Source organism: Nuphar pumila, chromosome 8, assembly GCF_984573655.1.
Source record: "Nuphar pumila chromosome 8, dmNupPumi1.hap1.1, whole genome shotgun sequence".
NCBI classification, from domain to species: domain Eukaryota; kingdom Viridiplantae; phylum Streptophyta; class Magnoliopsida; order Nymphaeales; family Nymphaeaceae; genus Nuphar; species Nuphar pumila.
In genome coordinates, this window is record NC_143256.1 from 18408698 (window position 1) to 18429745 (window position 21048).

At 36.5% G+C, this 21048-nt stretch overlaps 1 protein-coding gene across 1 annotated transcript in view; it reads left to right on the top strand.

The window, feature by feature from the left end:
- LOC149829707 (actin-interacting protein 1-2-like) overlaps positions 1 to 20717 on the top strand; it is a 37199-nt gene extending 16482 nt beyond the window's left edge. Inside the window, exons 4-7 of the mRNA XM_090015269.1 lie at positions 2542 to 2725; positions 14368 to 14790; positions 16869 to 17276; positions 20460 to 20717. Coding sequence (XP_089871395.1) covers positions 2542 to 2725; positions 14368 to 14790; positions 16869 to 17276; positions 20460 to 20717 — 1273 coding nt within the window. The remainder of the gene's footprint in view (positions 1 to 2541; positions 2726 to 14367; positions 14791 to 16868; positions 17277 to 20459) is intronic.
- The last annotated feature ends 331 nt before the right edge of the window (positions 20718 to 21048 follow it).

A 21048-nucleotide genomic window follows, 5' to 3' on the forward strand; every position in this document is an offset into this window, starting at 1 on the left:
GGTGCGATGTGAGTGCGGCACCTAGTTGAAGAGTCCCTGTGACATAGTCTTAAAGATATTACCCACATTTGCAACTTGTAAGACAAGGTACACACTATGATTCAAGGAGAAAAATGTATTAGAGAATATTTTAGTAAGTTGTTCGACCTTTGGAATGAGTTTGCTCTTCTTGAGTCACAATGACATTATCCCAAAGACATAGAACTCCGTCAAAGACAAATTGATGTGAAACATTTCTATCAATTCATCAATGGTCTAAGACCGGAGTTTGAGTCTACTAAATCGGCTTTTCTTCATAAAGGAGAAGTTCTCTCTATTGAAGAGCTAAGTATGAAAGAAAATAGACTAAAAAAAAGACATTTAAAGATGATGATAATTCGGTCATAGCCGTGTCTAGGCTGAGAAACCATGTCCATGCTTACCAACTACTACATTATAACTATCACATTATAAGAGACCAAACAATGATAGCTATGGAAAGCAAGACAATGAGTTTGAAAAAAAAATAAATTATTTGCTATTATTGTCGTGAACCGGGGTATGTCAAGATATATTGTCCTAAACTAAAGATACCCTATGAGAAGAAGGTAGCCTCCGTTGCTCAAGAGTCAAGTGAATTCAAAGCTACACAAGAATCAACTATTGAGAGCATGTCCTTGACTCAAATTGTAGAAGCTCTTCAACCTCTATTCAAAGGAGCTTCACCAACCGAAGCTACGGTCTCTTCTGTTGGCATCTTTGATCCCAGTAAGTCTCTTTGGCTTCTTGGCTCATGTGCCTCATTTCATATGACACTAAATTGTGATATTTTATCTGGATGTCATAACTCAAGCGAGTCAAATGTTTTTTATTGTTGATAGAATATCTCTTGAGATAAAGGGAATAAGAAATTTTGAAAATATTTTAAAGAGATTTTTTATTCAAAAAATTAGATATATTCCCAAGGTAAGCCTAAATCTTTTATTTGTCTCTTAATTATGTGACCTTTGGTATAATGTTTCTTTCTCTTCTATTGGTTTATGAGTGCGGGATCGTCTCTCAGGGAAGCTGATTGGAGAAGGCTGTAAAGAAGGAGGTTTATACTACATAGATTTTTTGGAAATACCTAAGAATACTTTTTGTTATAATGTTTAAAAACTGAATTTTGGATTTTGGAGCTCCCTAACCAAAATCTTCTGAAATATTATCTGCATGAATGCAACCAAAACTGATTGGAGCTCCCATGTGGCAGGTCATGAATCCCCTTGTCATTTTGTGGTTGATGTATGCTTCAAAATTTCCCTTCATATCTTCATCTGGTCTGATACCATCTTCAGATTGATGGTAACATGATTATGTTCCTTTGATGTGTGAAAGAATATGTGGTGTGTGCGAACTGTGAAACAAGGTGAGAGAAATGAGTGAGTGAGGAGGAAGAAGAAGATATAGGAAAAGAGAGGAAGTGAGAAAAGACAAGGGAGAAAGAGAATAGGGGCTGGAATCGTGCCCTATCCCTCTCATATTGACCCTTATAAAGGTAATTTAAGTCAGTTTACAAAAATGCCCTTCATAACTATATCTTTTGACCTATTGGGTCTTGAATACAAAAAAGGACTTCACTAGCCAATCAATTTTGACTCTCATGTAATGCTTCCTTATAACATATTGTACTTCAAAGGATAAACCGGAGTTGCCAGTTGGGGAAGCGATTCGGGTAGTGGAAGCGGGAAGTGAGGGGGAAGCGAAAAAAGGAAAAAACAAAAAAAGGAAAAAACAAAAAAAGGAAAAAAAGATACATTTTGGAAGCGCCACGTTTCGCGCCTCCGAAATATGCTTCGGAGAAGCATGCTTCCCCATGTCCTATGGTACTTCCGGTAACCCTGGGATAAACCTCTAAAGTGGTCATCATGATGTATATGAACCCTTTATTTTTGTTACCTCATTAATTCACTGGTCTGCACTCCAGTTAGGCTAACCAAAACAGAAAAAGTGAAAAAGTGGAAAACTTCCCTTAAGTATCCACTAAACCTGCCATCTTCTGATCGATGCAATTGGATTGAGTGTTAGATGTCTTCATCCTTCTAAGATTTTAATTCATGGTAGCCTCTTGGTTCAAGATAGAACGCAGAAACATAACATTTATTCAAGTTTCCTTGCATTGCTTGTTTGGCCCATCAAATATTGTGCATTGGTGTGATTTGGCTACATTGTTTACAAGATGCCTTTCCCCATTAATTGTTGAAGCATACTCTTTATTTTGGAGCAACAGTCGTGTCCTTGATTTGCAGAGTCCAATGCAAAACTTCTGGAAAAATGTTCTAGGGTTCATATTAATTAACATCGAGTGCTTGGTATTTTTTCTTTTTTTTTTTCAAAATTTCTTGTAGGAGAAATGTAGTCATTATTTTAATTTTATGTCAATGATAAAAAACTCATTCATGGCATTGTAGCAATGTAGGCTTGTGGCCATAATAAAATATAATGTGCTGAGGAAGATGTTCTTGATTGTGTCTTACCGAACAGAGGTAGTATGTAAAGGAAACATTATTGTTTGAAGTGCAGGGAACATTCCAACTTTGTCAATTGTGTAAGGTTTTCTCCTGATGGAAGCAAGTTTATCAGTGTAAGTTCAGATAAGAAAGGTATACTATATGATGGGAGGACAGGAGAAAAGATTGGGGAGCTATCTGCTGAAGGTCACAATGGTAGCATCTATGCTGTTAGTTGGAGTCCTGACAGTAAAGAGGTATTTATGATATTCCTATGCTATTTTCATTATTGATTAATAATTATACTTCCAGTGGTGGACTTAGTATGCAAATATCTACATTGAATGATATCTACTTTTTCCTTTTTCAGATTCTTAGATTGATAATATGAACATTTTAATTGGAACACAATTAAATTTAAATGTTACTCATATAATCAAATGCCTGACTAATGGAGAGTTTTTCTTCTACTTTTTTGTTTTTTGGTTGATCGAAGAAGCACATTCATTTATCTGTTGAATGAAAGTTTTATACAATCTGGTTTACCTATATTCTAATGGTCTCCAGCACCATACTGGTTCTGATGGGGCTGTACTTGTCTGTATTACAGGTGTGAGTGGAAGTGTTAATCCAAAGTTTCATTGTGTGCTTTAGTCTGCTTTACTTTGGTATTGATAGAAAATTCTTTCATATTTTCTGTGTAGTTGGATAAACCTGGTTGAGGTTATATTTGTCACAAAATGGCACGGATCCCAATACCGTCCATAATGGACTCCGAGGGTCAAAACATAATGCATTTGAACAAAAACATAAGAACTAAAATGAAACACAATAGAATGTGAGTAAATAACTTCATTAATAAAGAACAGTAAAAATACAAAAAAAATACATTTTAATCCTCATTACAATACACTAAAAAACACACAAGAAGCCTAAAACCATGGTTGCTAGTCGAGGAAGCGGGAAGCGATATGTGAAGTGGAAGCGGGAAGCGTGGCACTTTCAAAATTTTAGGAAGCGGGAAGCATGGGACGACTTAAAAGCGAATCAAGAATCGTCTCGAAAGCGAACCAGAAGCGAATCTGGAAGCGACCTAGGAAGCGAGGGGGAAGCGAAAAATAAAATAAAAATAAAAATACAAAAAAAGAGAGGAAATGCAGGGAAAGCGAAGGAGAAGCGTGCTTCCCATAAATGGGAAGTGTGTTTCCTATAAATGGGAAGCATGTTTCCCATAAAAGAGAAACGCGCTTCCCATAAATGGGAAATGCGCTTTTCAAAAAAATTGGCGCTTCTCAGTGCGTTTTGGAAGTGCGACCTTTTACGCTTCCGAAACATGCTTCCCCACTAGGCTAGGTGCTTCCAGTAACTCTGCCTAAAACTACTCATCACTCCCTCACCTTACAAAGGCACCCACCCACCCATATTTATAGAGAAAAGAAGGAAGAAGAGAGAGATTAAAGGAGAGAAAAAGGGAGACCACACTAACCATTGGACCATAAGTCAAACAACTAGTCCAAGTCAACCAAAGTTGACTTAACTTTAAAGTATATATATCAGAGTTACCGAAAGCACCTAGCCTAGTGGAAGCACGAAATGTTGTGCTTCCGAAACGCGTTGGGAAGCGCCATTTTTTTTGAGAAGCGTGCTTTCCCGTTGCTTACCCCGCGCTTCTCCTGCGCTTCCTCCCTTTTTTCATTTTTTTTTATTTTTATTTTTTCGCTTCCCCCTCGCTTCGTAGGTTGCTTCCGGTTCGCTTCCTAGGTCGCTTCCAAGATGATTCTTGATTCACTTTTAAGTAGTCTCACGTTTCTCGCTTCCTAAAATTTTGAAAGTGCCACGCTTCCTGCTCCTGCTTCCTCGACTGGCAACCATGATATATGTTAACGCCCCCGCTCAAACTTACATTGACTCACTATAAGTTTGCAATTACAAAAGGAATCCCATTACACAAGATATCGACATGTTCTTCTATAATACAAATTCTTGAAGGAGCTTCTAGATCTTCCTTGATATGCTTGAAAGTTCTCTAGAATCATCAATAATGCCAATATTTTAAAGAGTGCAAAAGGAGCAATCCAATTAAAAATAACTATATATATATATATATATATATATATATATATATATATATATATATATATAGAGAGAGAGAGAGAGAGAGAGAGTAATGGGTATGTGCTAAATAAAATATGCTAGATGAAACATGCTAAATGAGTTTTTCAGGGTTTTTTTGTTTTATTTTTAAATTCTAATCGTACAAATGTGATCTATGTACTTGATTTTATAGGGTTCAACTCTTTAAGTGTTCGATTCTGACACATGAGCGGATTTTTATAACGTTTAAAAAATCACCATTCCAAAATCTTTGTTAATTTTTAGGCTCCAAATATCATTTTTTTCATCGAAAACACATGATCCAAGTGTGGATTCCTCGTAAATTGACCATGCCCAACACATTTATGGGGTCAGAACTGCAAAAAAAAAACCCACACCAAAAGAGCAGAAAAACCCATTTAGCACATTTCATTCGCATATTTCATTTCGTACACACCCATCTCTTTGTCTCTCTCTCTCTCTCTCTCTCTCTCTCTCTATATATATATATATATATATATAAATGACCAAACACGCCAAAAATACAATACATATTTAATAAGACATTTTAATAATTTTCAAAATCTTTTAATAGTAAGAAAATTTTTCAACATCAATTTTGAAAGTCATTAAATTTTTATACACAATATTCATTGAGAGTCTCACCTCAATAGATAATTTTACGAAATCATAGTTCTTGATTTATAAGAGAACACAATTGCATATTATCAAAAGAAGAGATGCATGCATAAAATATCTCAAAGATAAACGTATAAATCATTCATCACTTTAAACATTCATGAAAACATGCATTATTGAAAGTCAATACACACATCTATCTCGAAAAGCACATTAATGCATGAAATATGAATTTTCAAACAACATCAATACCATGAATAAATAACTCACAAAAGAGTTTAACCCACATAAAAAATATTCATAAAGCAGGGTTTTTCAAAACAAGTAGCCATATTAAATGTACAACAGAAATAATGGGGAAGTTCAAAATCCCACGTACAAATCATAACAAGAGATATTTTGTAATAATGACAAATATTAATAACAATTTAAATCTCAACAATAGAAACAATATCTATAAATACACTCAAAATATTGCATCCTATGCAACCAAGGCATATCATGATGTAAATCACCCAAGATAACTAATCATGGAACACATTTAAAATATCTTTAAGCATGCAATTAAAACATATTCAATGCAAAATGCATGAAGAATTTTCAATAACCATTTCCCAGACAAGGGTAAATGAGTGAATCTTTTTTAGAAATTTTGTGGAGAGATTTGAAAATCCCACAAATATCAAGAAATGATATTTTGCAAACCTTCACAATAGTTCGACCACCATAAGCAATTTACCTCGCTTGACCTTCAAACCTCAAAATTCAAGTGTAATAGCTGCTAGAACAAGAGATCAATGACAATGCCACTTATGAGATTAACAAACACACAAAAAGTGTGAACATCTCATCTATATAAAATAACACTTAAATAAGAGACAAACCTCAATGTTTCAGCTACTAGAAAAAGAGCATAATACAAACACACAAAAAGTATGAATAACCAATGGGTGCACCTAACTCATTGCAAACAAATCTTTCTTGTCTACGTAAAATGACACTTAAATAAGAGACAAACCTCAATATTCAAGTGCATCAGCTACTAAAATAAGAGTATAATACAAACACACAAAATGTGAATAACCAATGGGTGCATATAACTCACCACAAAAATATCTTTTAAATAAGAGACATAATAGGAGAAGACACAAAGTAAGAGAGCTTGTAATAAAAACAAACTAATGTCATCAAGAAGGATAAATGTATCAATTTTAACAATCTTTCAAACACCATATTTTCAAAATAGATAACCATCACAGATAAACATAATTATAAGTATTCATAATAACATTGTCCAAATAAACAAATGAGTGATATAACACACTCATAGAACTAGAGATCAAACAACCGTCAATTAGAGCCAAACTATAAGGCGACAATCTATACTGATAAGAAAACCAAGGTGCACACAACTCACCCCAACAAGCATCTCTTGTTCAACAAAAGCAACATGGATGTAGATACCAATCAAACCCAAGACAAGTGACAACACATCACTCATAACCTTTGGGAATCTAGACTAGTAAGATGACATGAGGTGCACACATAACTCACCTCAACGGCTAACTCTGACCCAACAACAAGGCCAAAAATAAATGGCGCATCCTAGAAAAATCTATGATGGACAAAAAACAATGCCAAAAGAAGGCAAAAAATACTCACGGAAATTGATTTTCAAATAAGTGAGTTCATATATAAAAGTACCGATTTGAAAAAACAAAGTTTTAAATCAAATCCAATAAAGGTAGATGAAGACTTAGAATGAATATAGTTCAATCATATGCACAACAATATGTCAATTGATGCAATCACTTCCAACACAAGATGTCTCATGACAAATTTTACAAACTTTGACAAGCAAATAATGGACAAGAATCATGCCCAATATAAATAATCTACATAGGTGTGATGAAATTATGATGTTAGAGTATCTTTCAAAAGATAATGGAATCATGAATCCACCAATCAAGAAACAAGTGCACTAAGGCACATCATATACAAAAGATCCAATAAATCTCAATAAAAAGACAAAAGTATATGATTTTATTAAAGAAAAGCTTCTAAGAAGCTAGATCTAAATCATTAGTCTACTATTAGACAATTGATGACAAACATATAGAGATTCACAAAGAGCTATATAACTATCAACAACCATGAACTCATATATATCATACAAAGAATTTTATCACAATGTAACAAATATAAAATCTTTAAGAAACATGCAATGAAGTATCAATGCACAAGAAAGAAACCACTAAGGGTTACAAAAGTGCACAAACACTCAAGTCACTAAGCTACCAAAAAGCACATAAAACTACTAAGGGCTAAGCAACAATCATACAAGAGTCTTTTAAAAAATATAAGTTTTATTCATAAAATGCTCAAGAAGCATACACAAGAACCCACTAAAAAATATAATGCATAATAGAGAAATTAAAATATGCATTCGAGTTCATGATGACAAATCATGCTTATGCCATCCAATAATAATCACAAAGGCTACATAATTAAAATCATGCATGGTCACATAGTTAGAATCACCAAAGAAATATCACTATATATTAAAAATCCCAAAGATAATCTATGTAAATACATACATTAAGAGACACAAAAAAAAATGTAAAAAATTAATATTTTGCAAAACATGAAACACATAAGATTTTAAGAAACCACATATTTTTGCAAAATATAATTTTTTCAATATACATATCCATAATCTAAAAAATATATTAAAAGACAATAATTTCTATTGAGAATGTAGGGTACGGGTCTGGTTCTAGACCCAAAATGATTCTTTTGTATTGTATTTACATGGTTGGTGTTATCGGGTCTGGGTTGACAGACCCGATCCAACTTGTATCATATATATTACATTGAATATAGGGCACAACCTCTCATTGAGAATCGTGCCAGTCATTGCTGCCTCTCCTTCTTGCAAATCCCTTTCTCTTCTGCTGTGGATGAAGATCTGGTCGAAGGTGCGTGACTTCTAACATGGTATCAGAGCAGGCTGAGAAGTAAATACTAGGTCGAGTTCTCTTCTTCCTTTCTTTGATCCAAGATCTGATCTTATCAGATCAGATTCTATTCTCCTTCTGTCCTGAAAATTGATCTTATCATATTGGGTTAAAAATCTCTCTCTTAAAATTTTTAAACATCTTTCTTCCTCTCTAAGTTTTCGATCTCTTAAAACTGAATCTGTTCACGTCAAACAGTCTGGTCACGTCAAACCAGATCTGTTTTCTTAAATCTTGATTATTTTTTTTTCCTCTTTGATGCTGGATCGGATCGTTCCAGATCTAGTGTTTTCGTTCCAAGCCAGACTAAATTAGATCTGGCCATGGCATATTGATTCTTCCCTTCAGCAGCGTTAAATCAAATCTGATCGTATCAGATCAGATTTGTGTTTCCATTTAAACTTAGATCTCTCTTTTGTCTTTCAAGTCAAATCTTATTCTCCAAAACCAAATCAAAGTTTCGGTCCATACAAAAAAAAATTCAGATCATTAATTTGTCGTGTTCTACTGATTATTTGTTTCCCTGCAATATTATTTTCGTAGCAAAAAGAAAAAAAAAACAAATTTACATTGCTGGTAAATCAAACTGCTGGTCAGAGTGTTCTTTTGTTGTCCTTTCACATGGATTCTCCCTTCCAGTTTCCTTGGACAACTCATATAACTACTTGACCTGGAAGCGACAAAGTTTTCCTTTTATTAAGAGTCTGGATCTCTCTGGATATCTTGATGGAACGATCCATGCACCACTAGAATTCATCCTGCAAGAAGAGCGAGATGATAAAGGGGAGGTTTCCAACAAATTGATTCATAATTCAAAATTTGTAACATGAAGAAGAAAAGATCAGGCAGTTGTGGCTTACATTACCTCTATGCTTTCCCATGAGATATTAGTGGCCATCCTAGATGAATGTTCAGCCAGAGAGTTGTGGCAAATATTGGCGCAGACTTATTCACAGATTTCATAAGCTAGGATTTTGCATTTAAAGAGAGAATTTCAGCTTTTGAAGAAATAGAGTTTATCAGTGACATAATACATGAACAAAATCAAGAGTATTACATATCAACTAGCCATGGTGGGTTGCGTAATTCTTAACAAAGAAAAGGTTCAACAGGCACTGAATGGTCTGGGTTCTGACTACCACATGTTAGTCACCTCTCTTCTATGCCTCCCTTCATTGTCCAGTTTTGAAGATCTACGGACTAAGCTACTACAATATGAAGTTACCATTAGGGGCGAGAAGATGACCCTGAATTCCAACAACCATGAGGTACTTGTCACATGAGTAGTATTAGGGCGAGGACGTGGGGGATTTTGAGGCGGGCGTGGACATAGAAGAGGTAATCAAGGAGGCCATGGGCTTTTTCCCATACCCTACATGTCACCTAACTTGTATCCAGGGAACCCTATAAACATCCCGACATGTTTTCAGTGTAATAAAATGGAGCACATTAAAGCAAATTGCTGGCATAATCCGCAAAACAAAGGCAAGTTTAATGGTGCTGGGCCTTCTACTAGGGGACAAGCAGAAGACGACCGTAAAGGAGATGAAAAGAAAAATGTGAAGAATCTTTTGATTTTCGCTCTTTCAGAATTGAGCTTTAAGCAAACTGAGTAGGAGACTTGGTACATTAACTCCGGGGTGCTGCACATGTGACATGTGATATTGGTAAGATTTATTAAAACCGGAGATGGTGTTCTTCATCCTATCTCTCATGTTGGAAATATTTTCCTTCTACTCCCCAATTCCTCATTACCTTTATCTGATGTTTACCATTCTCCTAGTATTGTTAAAAACATTGTTTCTGTTTCTAAACTTGTCGATGATACTAATTCTTTTGTCGAATTTACTCTTTCTGTATGTGTCAAGGATCTTCTCACGAAGAAGACACTCGTTGAAGGAGAACGACAGGGAAACATGTATGTCTTCAAGGAGTCTCTTCTAGTTCATGATGCATCAATAAATTCACAACCAGTTCGTCCAGTGTCATTAAAAGTTTGTTTTAGTCTATCTCAATGTAATAAGCCAGAGATTTGGCATCGTCGTCTTAGTCATTGTAATCATTCATTTATTGAGAAGCTTGTGTCTAGTGGACTTGTTCCGCAGTCTAGTTTGAATGTCGAGGCTGATTTTCTTCTTTGTTTCCGTTGTCAATTATGTAAAAGTCATGTTCTTCCATTTCATTCAATAAATCAAAGAGATTTTGTGCTTTTTGAAATTGTCTATTCTGATGTCTGGAGACATGCCCCGCAGTCTTCTTTATTGGGCAATCATTATTACATTACTTTCATTGATAGTTACTCTAGATACACCTGTATTTATTTTATCAAATATAAATCTGAAGTTTTCAAGCTTTTTTGCTCATTCTGTGCTTTAGTTTGTAATCAATTTTCAACTAAAATTCAATATTTTCATTGTGACGGTGGATGAGAGTACTTATCAAAGGAATTTACTGAATTTCTCTAAGATAATGGAATAGGTCGTCGAATATCTTGTCCACACACACCACAACAAAATGGTGCGGCTGAAAGAAAATACTGGCACATTGTAGAGAGTGCGCTGAGTATGTTGCATAACACTCACATTCCTTTAAACTTGTGGATGAAAGTTTTTCATTCAGCTGTCTATGTCATAAATCGACTGCCAATGAAATTGTTAGCAGATCAATCCCCTTATTTTACGCTATTTACACTATTTGGGGTTCATCCTGACTATAATGAGTTGCGAGTGTTTGGCTGCATATGCTATGTTCATATTGACAGTTCTTAACGTGATAAGTTTCAGAAAAAGGCATGCAGGTGTAGGTTTGTTGGATATGTTGATCAATATAGAGGATATCACTGCTATGACTCCACTACCAGTCGCATCAGAGTTTCATGGAATGTCGTGTTTGACGAGACTCATACTGATGATTCAGGAAGTACAGAGGGACACTGTAAGGATGCTAAAAGTTATCAGCCATGGCTTGTTGCTGAGGTGCTTGATCAAATGGTGATGCATGACGTACCCTCATGTCATACACTATCTGCAGAACAAAATAGTACAGTTGTACACCCAGAAAAGGAAATGTCGACAAACACACAAGATATTACTATGCCTGTCATTTCAGATGTTACAAAGTTTTAAGGGATTACCTATGTGCAGTGAAACAAAGACAAAGTTCAACGACCTATTGTGCAACCCAGGAGGCTTGAGAGGATTCACCATCCTATTGAAAGATGGGTAAGTTATGACAACTTCTCTACAGACTTACAACTGTTCATCTCCCAGATTGAAAAGCATGATGAACCTATCAGTTTCTCACAAGCATCTACGTCAATCAAATGGGTTGAGGTCATGAATGAGGAAATGAAAGCTTTACATGAGTGTGGGCCTTGGGAGATTGTTCCTAGACCATCGAACAAGAATGTTGTAGGATCTAAATAGGTCTATAAAATCAAGTATAAACTCGAGGAATCTATTGAACGCTATAAGGTGAGGCTAGTAGCGAAAGGGTTCACTCAAGAATACGGGCAAGATTATGCCGAAACATTTAGTTCTGTGATCAAGATGGAAACTATTCGATTAGTTCTGTCCTTGTCAGTTCAGTATGGATGGACTCTAAGTCAACTTGATGTCAAAAATGTATTTTTTGCATGGCACTCTCAAGGAAGAGGTGTATATGGAGCAACCCTCTAGTTATACCAAACATAGCCCCAACACACATGTTTGCAAGCTACGAAGAGCCATCTATGGGCTAAAGCAGGCCTCCCGCTCATGGTTTGATAGTTTCTCTATTGAAGTTCAGAGACATGGGTTCGATCTCATCTTGATCATTCGCTTTTTATTTTTCGAGATTGTCAGGCACGCACCTTAATTCTTATATATGTGGATGATATTATTATTACTGGGAACTCCGATGAACACATAGAAGCTACCAAGATCTTATTGAGTCGACAGTTTAAGATGAAAGATTTGGGGGTTTTGCGTTATTTCTTAGGGGTTGAGGTGGATCGACAGGATGAAACACTTCACTAACCCAACACAAATATACTTTGGATTTGTTGGATAAGGCAGGCATGAAGGATTATAAACCTCTATCCACCCCTAGTGTCCTTAATCATAAACTCGGATCCCGGGATGGGGAAGCATATGAAGATTCCAAGAAATATCGGAGTCTTGTGGGTATGTTCCAATATCTCACCTTCACTAGACCAGACATTGTGTATGCAGTGAATCAAGTTTCACAATTCATGCATGACCCACGAACAAAGCATATGAATGTTGTCAAGAGAATCCTTCAATATTTAAAAGGAACTCTTGGAGATGGTCTAGTTTATCATCAATCCAAGACTAAAGGGGAGCAACATCGACTGGATGTATACACAAATGCAGATTGGGCTGGAGTTCCAGATGACAGGCAGTCGGTTTCTGGATATTGTGCTTTTCTTGATGGGAACTTGATGGCGTAGAGTAACAAGAAACAACGTGCATTTGCACGATCTAGTATTGAAGCTGAGTATCGATCTATGGTGGCTCCTACAATAAAGGCCACATGGCTGAGACATCTTTTGACTGAAGTTGGAGAATCTATGCTACCCACCACTCTCTTGCACGATAATCAAGGTGTCATACAAATTGCTTTTAATCCTATTCACCATAGTCGCACAAAGCATATAGAGATTGATCAATACTTCATTCGGCAAAAGATTGAAGATAGAGAAGTTGCACCTACTTATGTTCCTACGGCTGACCAAGTGGCAGATTTGTTCACTAAGGGCCGTACCAATATGCGTTTTTGGTTCTTGAAGAACAAGTTGTCCATGTTGCAAAACCATGCACAACTTGAAGGAGGGTATTGAGAATGTAGTGTACAGGTCTAGTTCTAGACCCAAAATGATTCTTTTGTATTGTATTTACATGGTTGGTATTATCGGGTCTGGGTTGACAGACCCAATCCAACTTGTATCATATATATAACATTGAATATAGGGCACAACCTCTCATTGAGAATCATGTCAGTCATTGCCGCCTCTCCTTCTTGCAAATCCCTTTCTCTTCTGCTGTGGATGAAGATTTGGTCGAAGGTGCTTGACTTCTAACAATTTCTACATATTCTAATTTCAAAAGAAGACATTCATTTTTAATATAACCCTTTCAAAACACCTACCATACATATGAAGATAGAAAAGCTAAAGATACATACCGGAATGCAAAATCCTCGAATCCATGCTATTCATTAATACGAATCTTTTTCAAGACCATGATGCCTTGCTCTGATACCATGTCACAAAATGGCATGGACCTCAATGCACTCTATAATGAACTCCAAGAATAAAAACACAATGCATTTGGATAAAAACGTAATAACTAAAATAAAACACAATAGAATGTGAATGAATAACTTCATTAATAAAGAACATTAAAAATACAAAGAAAAATACATTTTAATCATCATTACAATACACTAAAAAACACACAAGAAGCTTAAAACTACCCATCACTCTCTTACCTTACAAAGGCACCCATATTTATAGAGAAACGGAGGAAGAAAAGAGATTAAAGGAGAGAAAAAGGGAGTCCACATTAGTTTGACTAGCTGTTGGACCTAGTCCAATGGCTAGATTTCTAGCCGTTGGACCAGCAGTCCAACAACTAGTCTAAGTCAACCACAGTTGACTTAACTTTAAAGTACATAATATATATACAAGTATATATATATATGTATATATATATATCTTAACAATATTTGGGTTATATCATTTGAACATCTAAGACAAGTAGTTTGCATTGTATGCTGTATCTTAATAGCCTTTAGTTTGCAAACTTAATCTGTTGAAGTGATTATGTCACTATGAGAAATAGAGATGGTGAAAAGCCCTTCATTTTCCTTGTTAGCTTCGAATCACATCGGCTACTGCTGGATTTCTGGTTTTGACTGAATTGCCTGTTGCAATTTTACAGGTGTATTAAAGGAAAGTGTTAATGCAATATTTGATACATTGTTTTTTCTTATTTTTAGGTCTTCAAAGAGAATGCACTTGCTGATTATGATTTTTTCTTTTGGTGTGACTCAACAGAAAGATACCTATTCATTATTTGTTTTATATATTTATTTCTCTAGTAGCCAACTCTCATATCTTACTGCGAAAGCTTATCCTGCTGTTTCAGGTGCTAACAGTGTCTGCAAATAAAAGTGCAAAAGTGTGGGAGATTGATGAAAATGGAAACGGTAAGGTGAAGAAGACACTTACTTCATCTGATTCTGGACTGGATGGAATGCTAGTTGGTTGCCTGTGGCAGAATAATCATCTTGTCACTGTTTCCCTTGGTGGCACTATTAGTATATATTCAGCCAATGACCTAGAAAAGATGCCAGTATCATTTTCTGGGCACATGAAGAGCGTCACTGGTTTGGCAGTCACCTCTGAAGGCAGCCAGAATATTATTCTATCTAGCAGTTATGATGGGGTGATTGTCCGATGGATGCAAGGAGTTGGATGTGCAGGAAGGTTACAGAGAAGGGAGAACTCTCAAATTAAATGTTTTGCAGTGGTGGAAGGAGAGCTCACCACATTTGCCTTTGATAACAAGGTAGCACCATTTCTTCATGTACATGTAGTAGTTGCCTTTATTTTTATATCTTGTGGTTTGTGTGCTTGCACCATCTTTTTGAAGCTGATTTTCTTGATGACTTATGATTGCAACTAGGCTGGAGAACATGATGATGTGTCTTTCTATTATCCAATATGATCACTGAAATGAATATATTTCAATTCAATCTTGCACCTTGATGGGGTAGGCAATTTACACACTAGCTAAAATTACTACTCAATGTTGAGTCAGGCATAGTAAGCCAACAAGATCTTGTGTTCTAAATAAAACATGTCTTGAGGGAAAAGACTGACTAGATGTTCATTGCAATTGAATAACAAGAAAATGAAATCTTGCGTTGATGGAGAAATGTTAGATCCCTCAATATAGAAATGGCACAAGAATGTGCTTCATAAAATGCCCTTATGTGATATTACAGAAGTAATTTTGGCATTTTAGAGAACAATGGAGTGAAAAATATAAAATATATAAAGAATATGAAAAGTGAAGTTATTGATGACTAGTATAGTTTTGTGAACTCCATGTATAGTGAACTGTGATAGTGTTAATAATTTTCTCTGGTGGTAAAGGAGCTTGATTGTAAATTATATTTTTATCAATAAAAAATGTCACTGCCTTTAAAAGTAGAACTACAAACTGCAAAGATTTTGTCATAAAATATGACAAATATTGAGATTAGGGGTGGCAAAACCTGACACGACCTCCCAACCCGACCCGCCAACCCGCCTTTTAGGCGGGTTTAGGTTGGGCTTAAACTAACCCGTTTAATAAACGGGTCAACCCGCCTTGATAGAAATCATGGGTTCCTTTCTTCATCTACAAGCAACAGCACAACATGGGGAGAGAGAACGTGGCTGCAGCAAAAATCCCTAATCAGGGTATTCATTTTTGCTTCTCTGATTAAATACACACAAATACAATAGCTAGGGTATGAAAATACCCATTACATGTTATGATAAAATTACAGCATGCCATTAATAAAACATTAATGAGCATGTGTTTAAAATGAAAGGAATTGGGTCTGGATTCTGAGTTCCAGACCTTATACTAAATGACAGTATCTTTTCACCCCCCCTCCAGTTGTACATGGTTTTGGACCATGAACATCCAAAATCTGTCCTTGATAAGTCCTTTTGTAAACAAGTCAACAACTTGATCAGCAGTCCGCACGTATTCTGGTTCAATTTCCTTCTCTTCAACCTTTTGTCTTACAAAATGTTGATCAATTTCAATATGTTTGGCACGACTGTGGTAGATAGGATTGAATCACATGTTGATAGCACTTTGATTGTCACACAAGAGGGTATATATATATATATATATTTTTTAACACCACCCCTTTACCCTTTCTCGTGGTACCCCATTCTCAAGCCCCATCCCTCTTTATCCCTTCTCGAGGTACCCCCTTATTTTTTTAATTGGGGGGGGAGGGGGGTGCTCGAGGTACCCTTACCCATTATCGAGCCCTGTCCCTTTTTTTAATGGACAAAGTTAACCAAGTCCATTTTGGACAATGATAACCTTGGGTGCGGGTTGACCGAATTGGGTGCCACACCCGCGTCGCGTCGACGTGGGTGCAGAGGCCTCTTTGGTGAGTCCCTGTGGCATAGACTGGGAGCATGTCTGTGCTCGCTAGTATGTCTAATGGCAATAACATGTGAAAGATTTCCAAAGGCTATTCGGTTGGAGATTTTCTCCTCGTTTTTAAGTTATATTGTCCTAGTCCAATTTGATGATTTTATCAGGTGTTCTCCAAATATTTGGTCCTCTTCTTTGATGTTCGGATAGTAAATATCAGGGATAGTCCATATATTCTTGTCTGGAAAGCTTTCCAGCCAATTATAAAAGTTCAATACACGGTAGTATTGCTCACCAAGTCTGATGAATAGCATATTCCTTTAATAAGGAACAATTTCTTAATCTACCTGCCAAATTCCAATTGATGATATCCTGCTGTGGGGCTTATATTTTGCTGACTGTACAACAACTGTAGCTATGTACAATATGTTCAACTTGCTTTTGCTACAAGAGATGATCCTTTTCCCAAAATTTTACAGGTAAGGAGAATTCCGCTGCATGCTGATCAGTGTGGTGATGAAGAACAAATTGATATTGGTGCACAACCAAAGGACTTAAATATTGCACTTGATAAGCCCGAGCTGGCATTGCTTTCAACTGATTCAGGAGTAATCATGCTTCGTGGATCCAAAGTGTTGTCAACTCTGAATCTTGGGTTTGCTGTGACGGCATCTGCAATTTCACCTGATGGAAGTGAGGCCATTGTTGGTGGCCAAGATGGGAAACTCCACGTCTATTCTGTCAATGGGGACACTCTCACTGAAGAGTCAGTCCTTGAGAAGCATCGTGGTGCTATTAACATCATTCGTTTCTCCCCAGATGCCTCTATGTTTATTTCTGGTGATCTCAATCGAGAAGCTGTTGTATGGGACCATGTCACTCGAGAGGTACCATCTCTCTCTCTCTCTCTCTATATATATATATATATATATATATATATATATGTGTGTGTGTGTGTGTGTGTGTGTGTGTGTGTGTATCAATCCTTGAACACAAGCACACACACATAACAAAAAGAAAACAAGAATTGGTGTATGTACAGAGTCTACAGACAGTATGCGAGGGAGATGCACATTATAACACTTTGCAAACCATGTAAATCCTTTTTTTTTGTCTAAGAGAAATAATTTAAGCCAGGGGATAAGAAATATTTCAACAAGCTTACAGAATAGATCAAATTAAGATTCTTAACCACCAGTCCTATTCTGACCAATCCAAGCTAAATCCCCATCTGGCCATTTTATTGGCACAATCCAAAGCTTGTTTGAACAACCACTGAAATGCTGGATAAAACCAAAACAAATGCTCAATTGTTTCGTTCTCATCGAAACAGAAGTAGCAAGTACTTGCAAGCTGGAAACTTTTGTCTTTCAATTTGCACTGGTTATTAACCTTATCAAGTGCTAAGAGCCACACAAATATCTTGGCTGTAGGAGAGGGATGGAAACCCTGGACGGTGTCATTTGGAAAGTGGTCTACATCTTTACAGCCAAAAGCATGGCTAAATGAAGCTATAGAGAACATAACACATCCGTCACATTTCCATATAAGGAATTCTCGCTGTCAGAAATTTTCCATGGGCCTAAAAATCCAATAGCCATAACCAAAACCAATCTTCTACCTCTTGCTCCTTGAAATTCCTTCTGAATTCAGTGAACTAACTAGCTCTTCCTTTCCAACATTCACTTACAAGTATGCTGTTATCTCTGTTTATGTGAAAAAACGGTGGATATCTTTCAGCAAGAGTTACATCCCTGGACCATAAGTCTGTCTGGAACCTCAGCTTGACCCCTTTGCAAGCTTGATTTGAACCATAAACTTAATTACCAATTCAATCACCCCCCTTTGCAAGGTCGTACTTCCTTGAAGATTTGATTATTTGGTTCCAGCCAACCACACCACCAGCTGAGATAGAGCTACCATTTCCACGTACCAATCCATTTATCCCCTTCACCCAAGCCTATGGGACCAAAAAACAAGTTAGATTCCAGATTTGTTCAAAGCTAACAGTCAGATCTGCCTATGATTCCAGTAAGTGTTTTAAAATTTAACATTCAAAACAAAGAAACCTTCTGAAAAATATTAAATCCATAGAGAAGAAAGAGGTTAGAAGATTAGAGGAAAAAGCATGAAGATGAGATTAATAGATCACTTCGTCATGGCTGCTCTAATTCTGTGTCAATTTTTGTCATTTCAATTTGACTCAATGAAATAGGAAAGAGAAAATGAATATTCTAACTACAACAGGTTGATGTCCCAACTCATTAATCACATGGGATGATCTCTCATAATAGATTAATCCTCACTAGGATTGAGTTAATTTTTTTTTATTAGTCAAGCTAGGTTTGCCTGAATATGGCCCGGTTGAGATAGTGTGACTCCAACTGGTACTACAAATCAATTACACGAGTCATTGATGACAATGATACAATACTAATGCATGTTACGTAAAGCAAAAATAAAAACACATATTGAAGAAATGCCACGTATCCTTACATCTTGTCCTTAAGAGTTAATTAAACAGAAAGATGAGCATTGTCAGGGATAGAATGGGCATGTTACAAACTGTTTGAAATTACAGAACACAAAAAATTTGACATGAAGCAAGTTGAAGGAACTGGGAAAAGGAGGAGCTCAGTAAAGATTGGAGATCAGCAATAAGCAGGAATATTACTATTGGGGACCATAAGTTTAGCTTTAAGCAACAATGGGATTACAAAGCAAATTGTGGTGCATAAGACAAATACTAGTTTTGATAATAATGGTGTACTTTGCTATTAATTGCATGTTCTGGATTTTCATGAGAAGGTGACAAAGCAATCAAGACCTAGAATGAATTGATTCGGCGTAATATCCCTGTTATGAAAAATGTAGTAGACATTCATTCTATTGTATGTCAATGGCATTCTAGATCCAAAAACCTTGAAAATTCTTAAGCATTTACGGCCTTGTGTGCGGTATTATAATTACCCTTGTTTTCCTAGACTACAAAATGCCTATGTCACACAGACTCGGCTAGGGAGGTGCCGCACCCGAGTCGACACGCCCCGACACGGGTGCGGCTTCGGACTCGGCCCGGACTCGGTCAACGCCGAGTCAGACTCGGTCAACGAGTCCAGGCCGCGTCCGTCCACATTTTGGACTCGGTCAACTTTGACCGAGTCCAAAAATGTCCATTTTTAAGACAAAAAACAAAAAAAAACAATTTTTATATATCTTTTTTTTAATATATAACCAGACTGTGCAATGCATGCAGTTGCACAGTCACAGACTGTGCAACTGCAACTGCACAGTCATTGCACACAGTCTGTGTGACTGTGCACAGTCTGTGTGACTGTGCACAGTCTGTGTGACTGTGCACAGTCACAGACTGCATTGCACAGACTGTGTGCACAGTCTGTGTGACTGTTTCACAAGTCACAACTTATGTAAAAATATGTATAAAACACGATAAAAGGTAACCCAACCATTTGAGATAGCTAAATAAATGCTTTTCCAGTTTAAAAAAATACTGGTTTCACAAGTATTAGAAAAGCTAGCTTAAGAACTACCATAAAGAAATGGGAATGCCAAATTGAAACTTTCGAAAAAATTAAGGTCATAGTTTTGGCTACTTAATTTTAATTGTTTACTAGAATTATATATATATATAGCCGAGTCCCCGTGTCCAAAATTTTTGAAATTGTGCCGCACCCGTGTCGCACCCGCACCCGCACCCGCACCCATGTGACATAGCAAAATGCCATGGTTCAATTTATCAGGCACAATGTAAATCCTATATGGTTTTTTAATTTTCTTTTTGTTTCCTAAATTCTTTTTACACACATTAAAGTAGTGGAAGGCTGTCATGCTTCATCCATGTTTTTTTTTTCTTTATTTTTGATAGATTTTGTCACTATATTTAAGTTGTTCATACTTCTAACTTTTTGGTTCCCATTTGCACAGTCCATCTCTCTTTCTTCCTTTCCCTTCCGCATTAATCCTTTTTAGAAATGTAATGTTAATTACCAAGGTTTGATTTTTAACTTCCTGAACATTTGTCTCACTAACCAGTTGACTATCTTCTGCAGGTTAAGCTTAAGAACATGTTGTACCATACTGCTCGTATAAATTGTGTGGCTTGGTCTCCTGATAGCACAATGGTTGCTACGGGATCTCTAGACACAAGCATAATTATATATGAAGTTGATAAGCCAGCTTCAAGTCGTATAACCATAAAGGGTGCTCACTTGGGAGGTGTTTATGGATTAGTTTTCAATGATGATTGCACTGTTGTAAGCTCTGGTGAAGATGCATGCATTCGTGTGTGGAGATTAGTGCAGCAGTAACGGGATCGTAATTGCAATTGATGGTTGATTTGGTTTTGGAAGCAAGTTGTGTGGCCTTACATTTCTTGCTCTGTGCAGTCTTCGTCAAAAGAATTCTCTGTTTTGTTTGTAGGAAAACCCTTTCCAGTTTGTCTTTGATTGAAGACTAGAAGAACATAGCAGAATGGCTCGTGTTTTGATATGATTTTGCTGATGTGAGTTTTTCGCCTTTTTTGGGTTATATTGGGTGTTTTTTTTTTCCTTCTCCTTTTGTCGGTCTGATCAGCCATGCATACACCTAAATATTTTCCATGATCATATTTGTGTATGCAATGTTCATTGCTGGAATTGT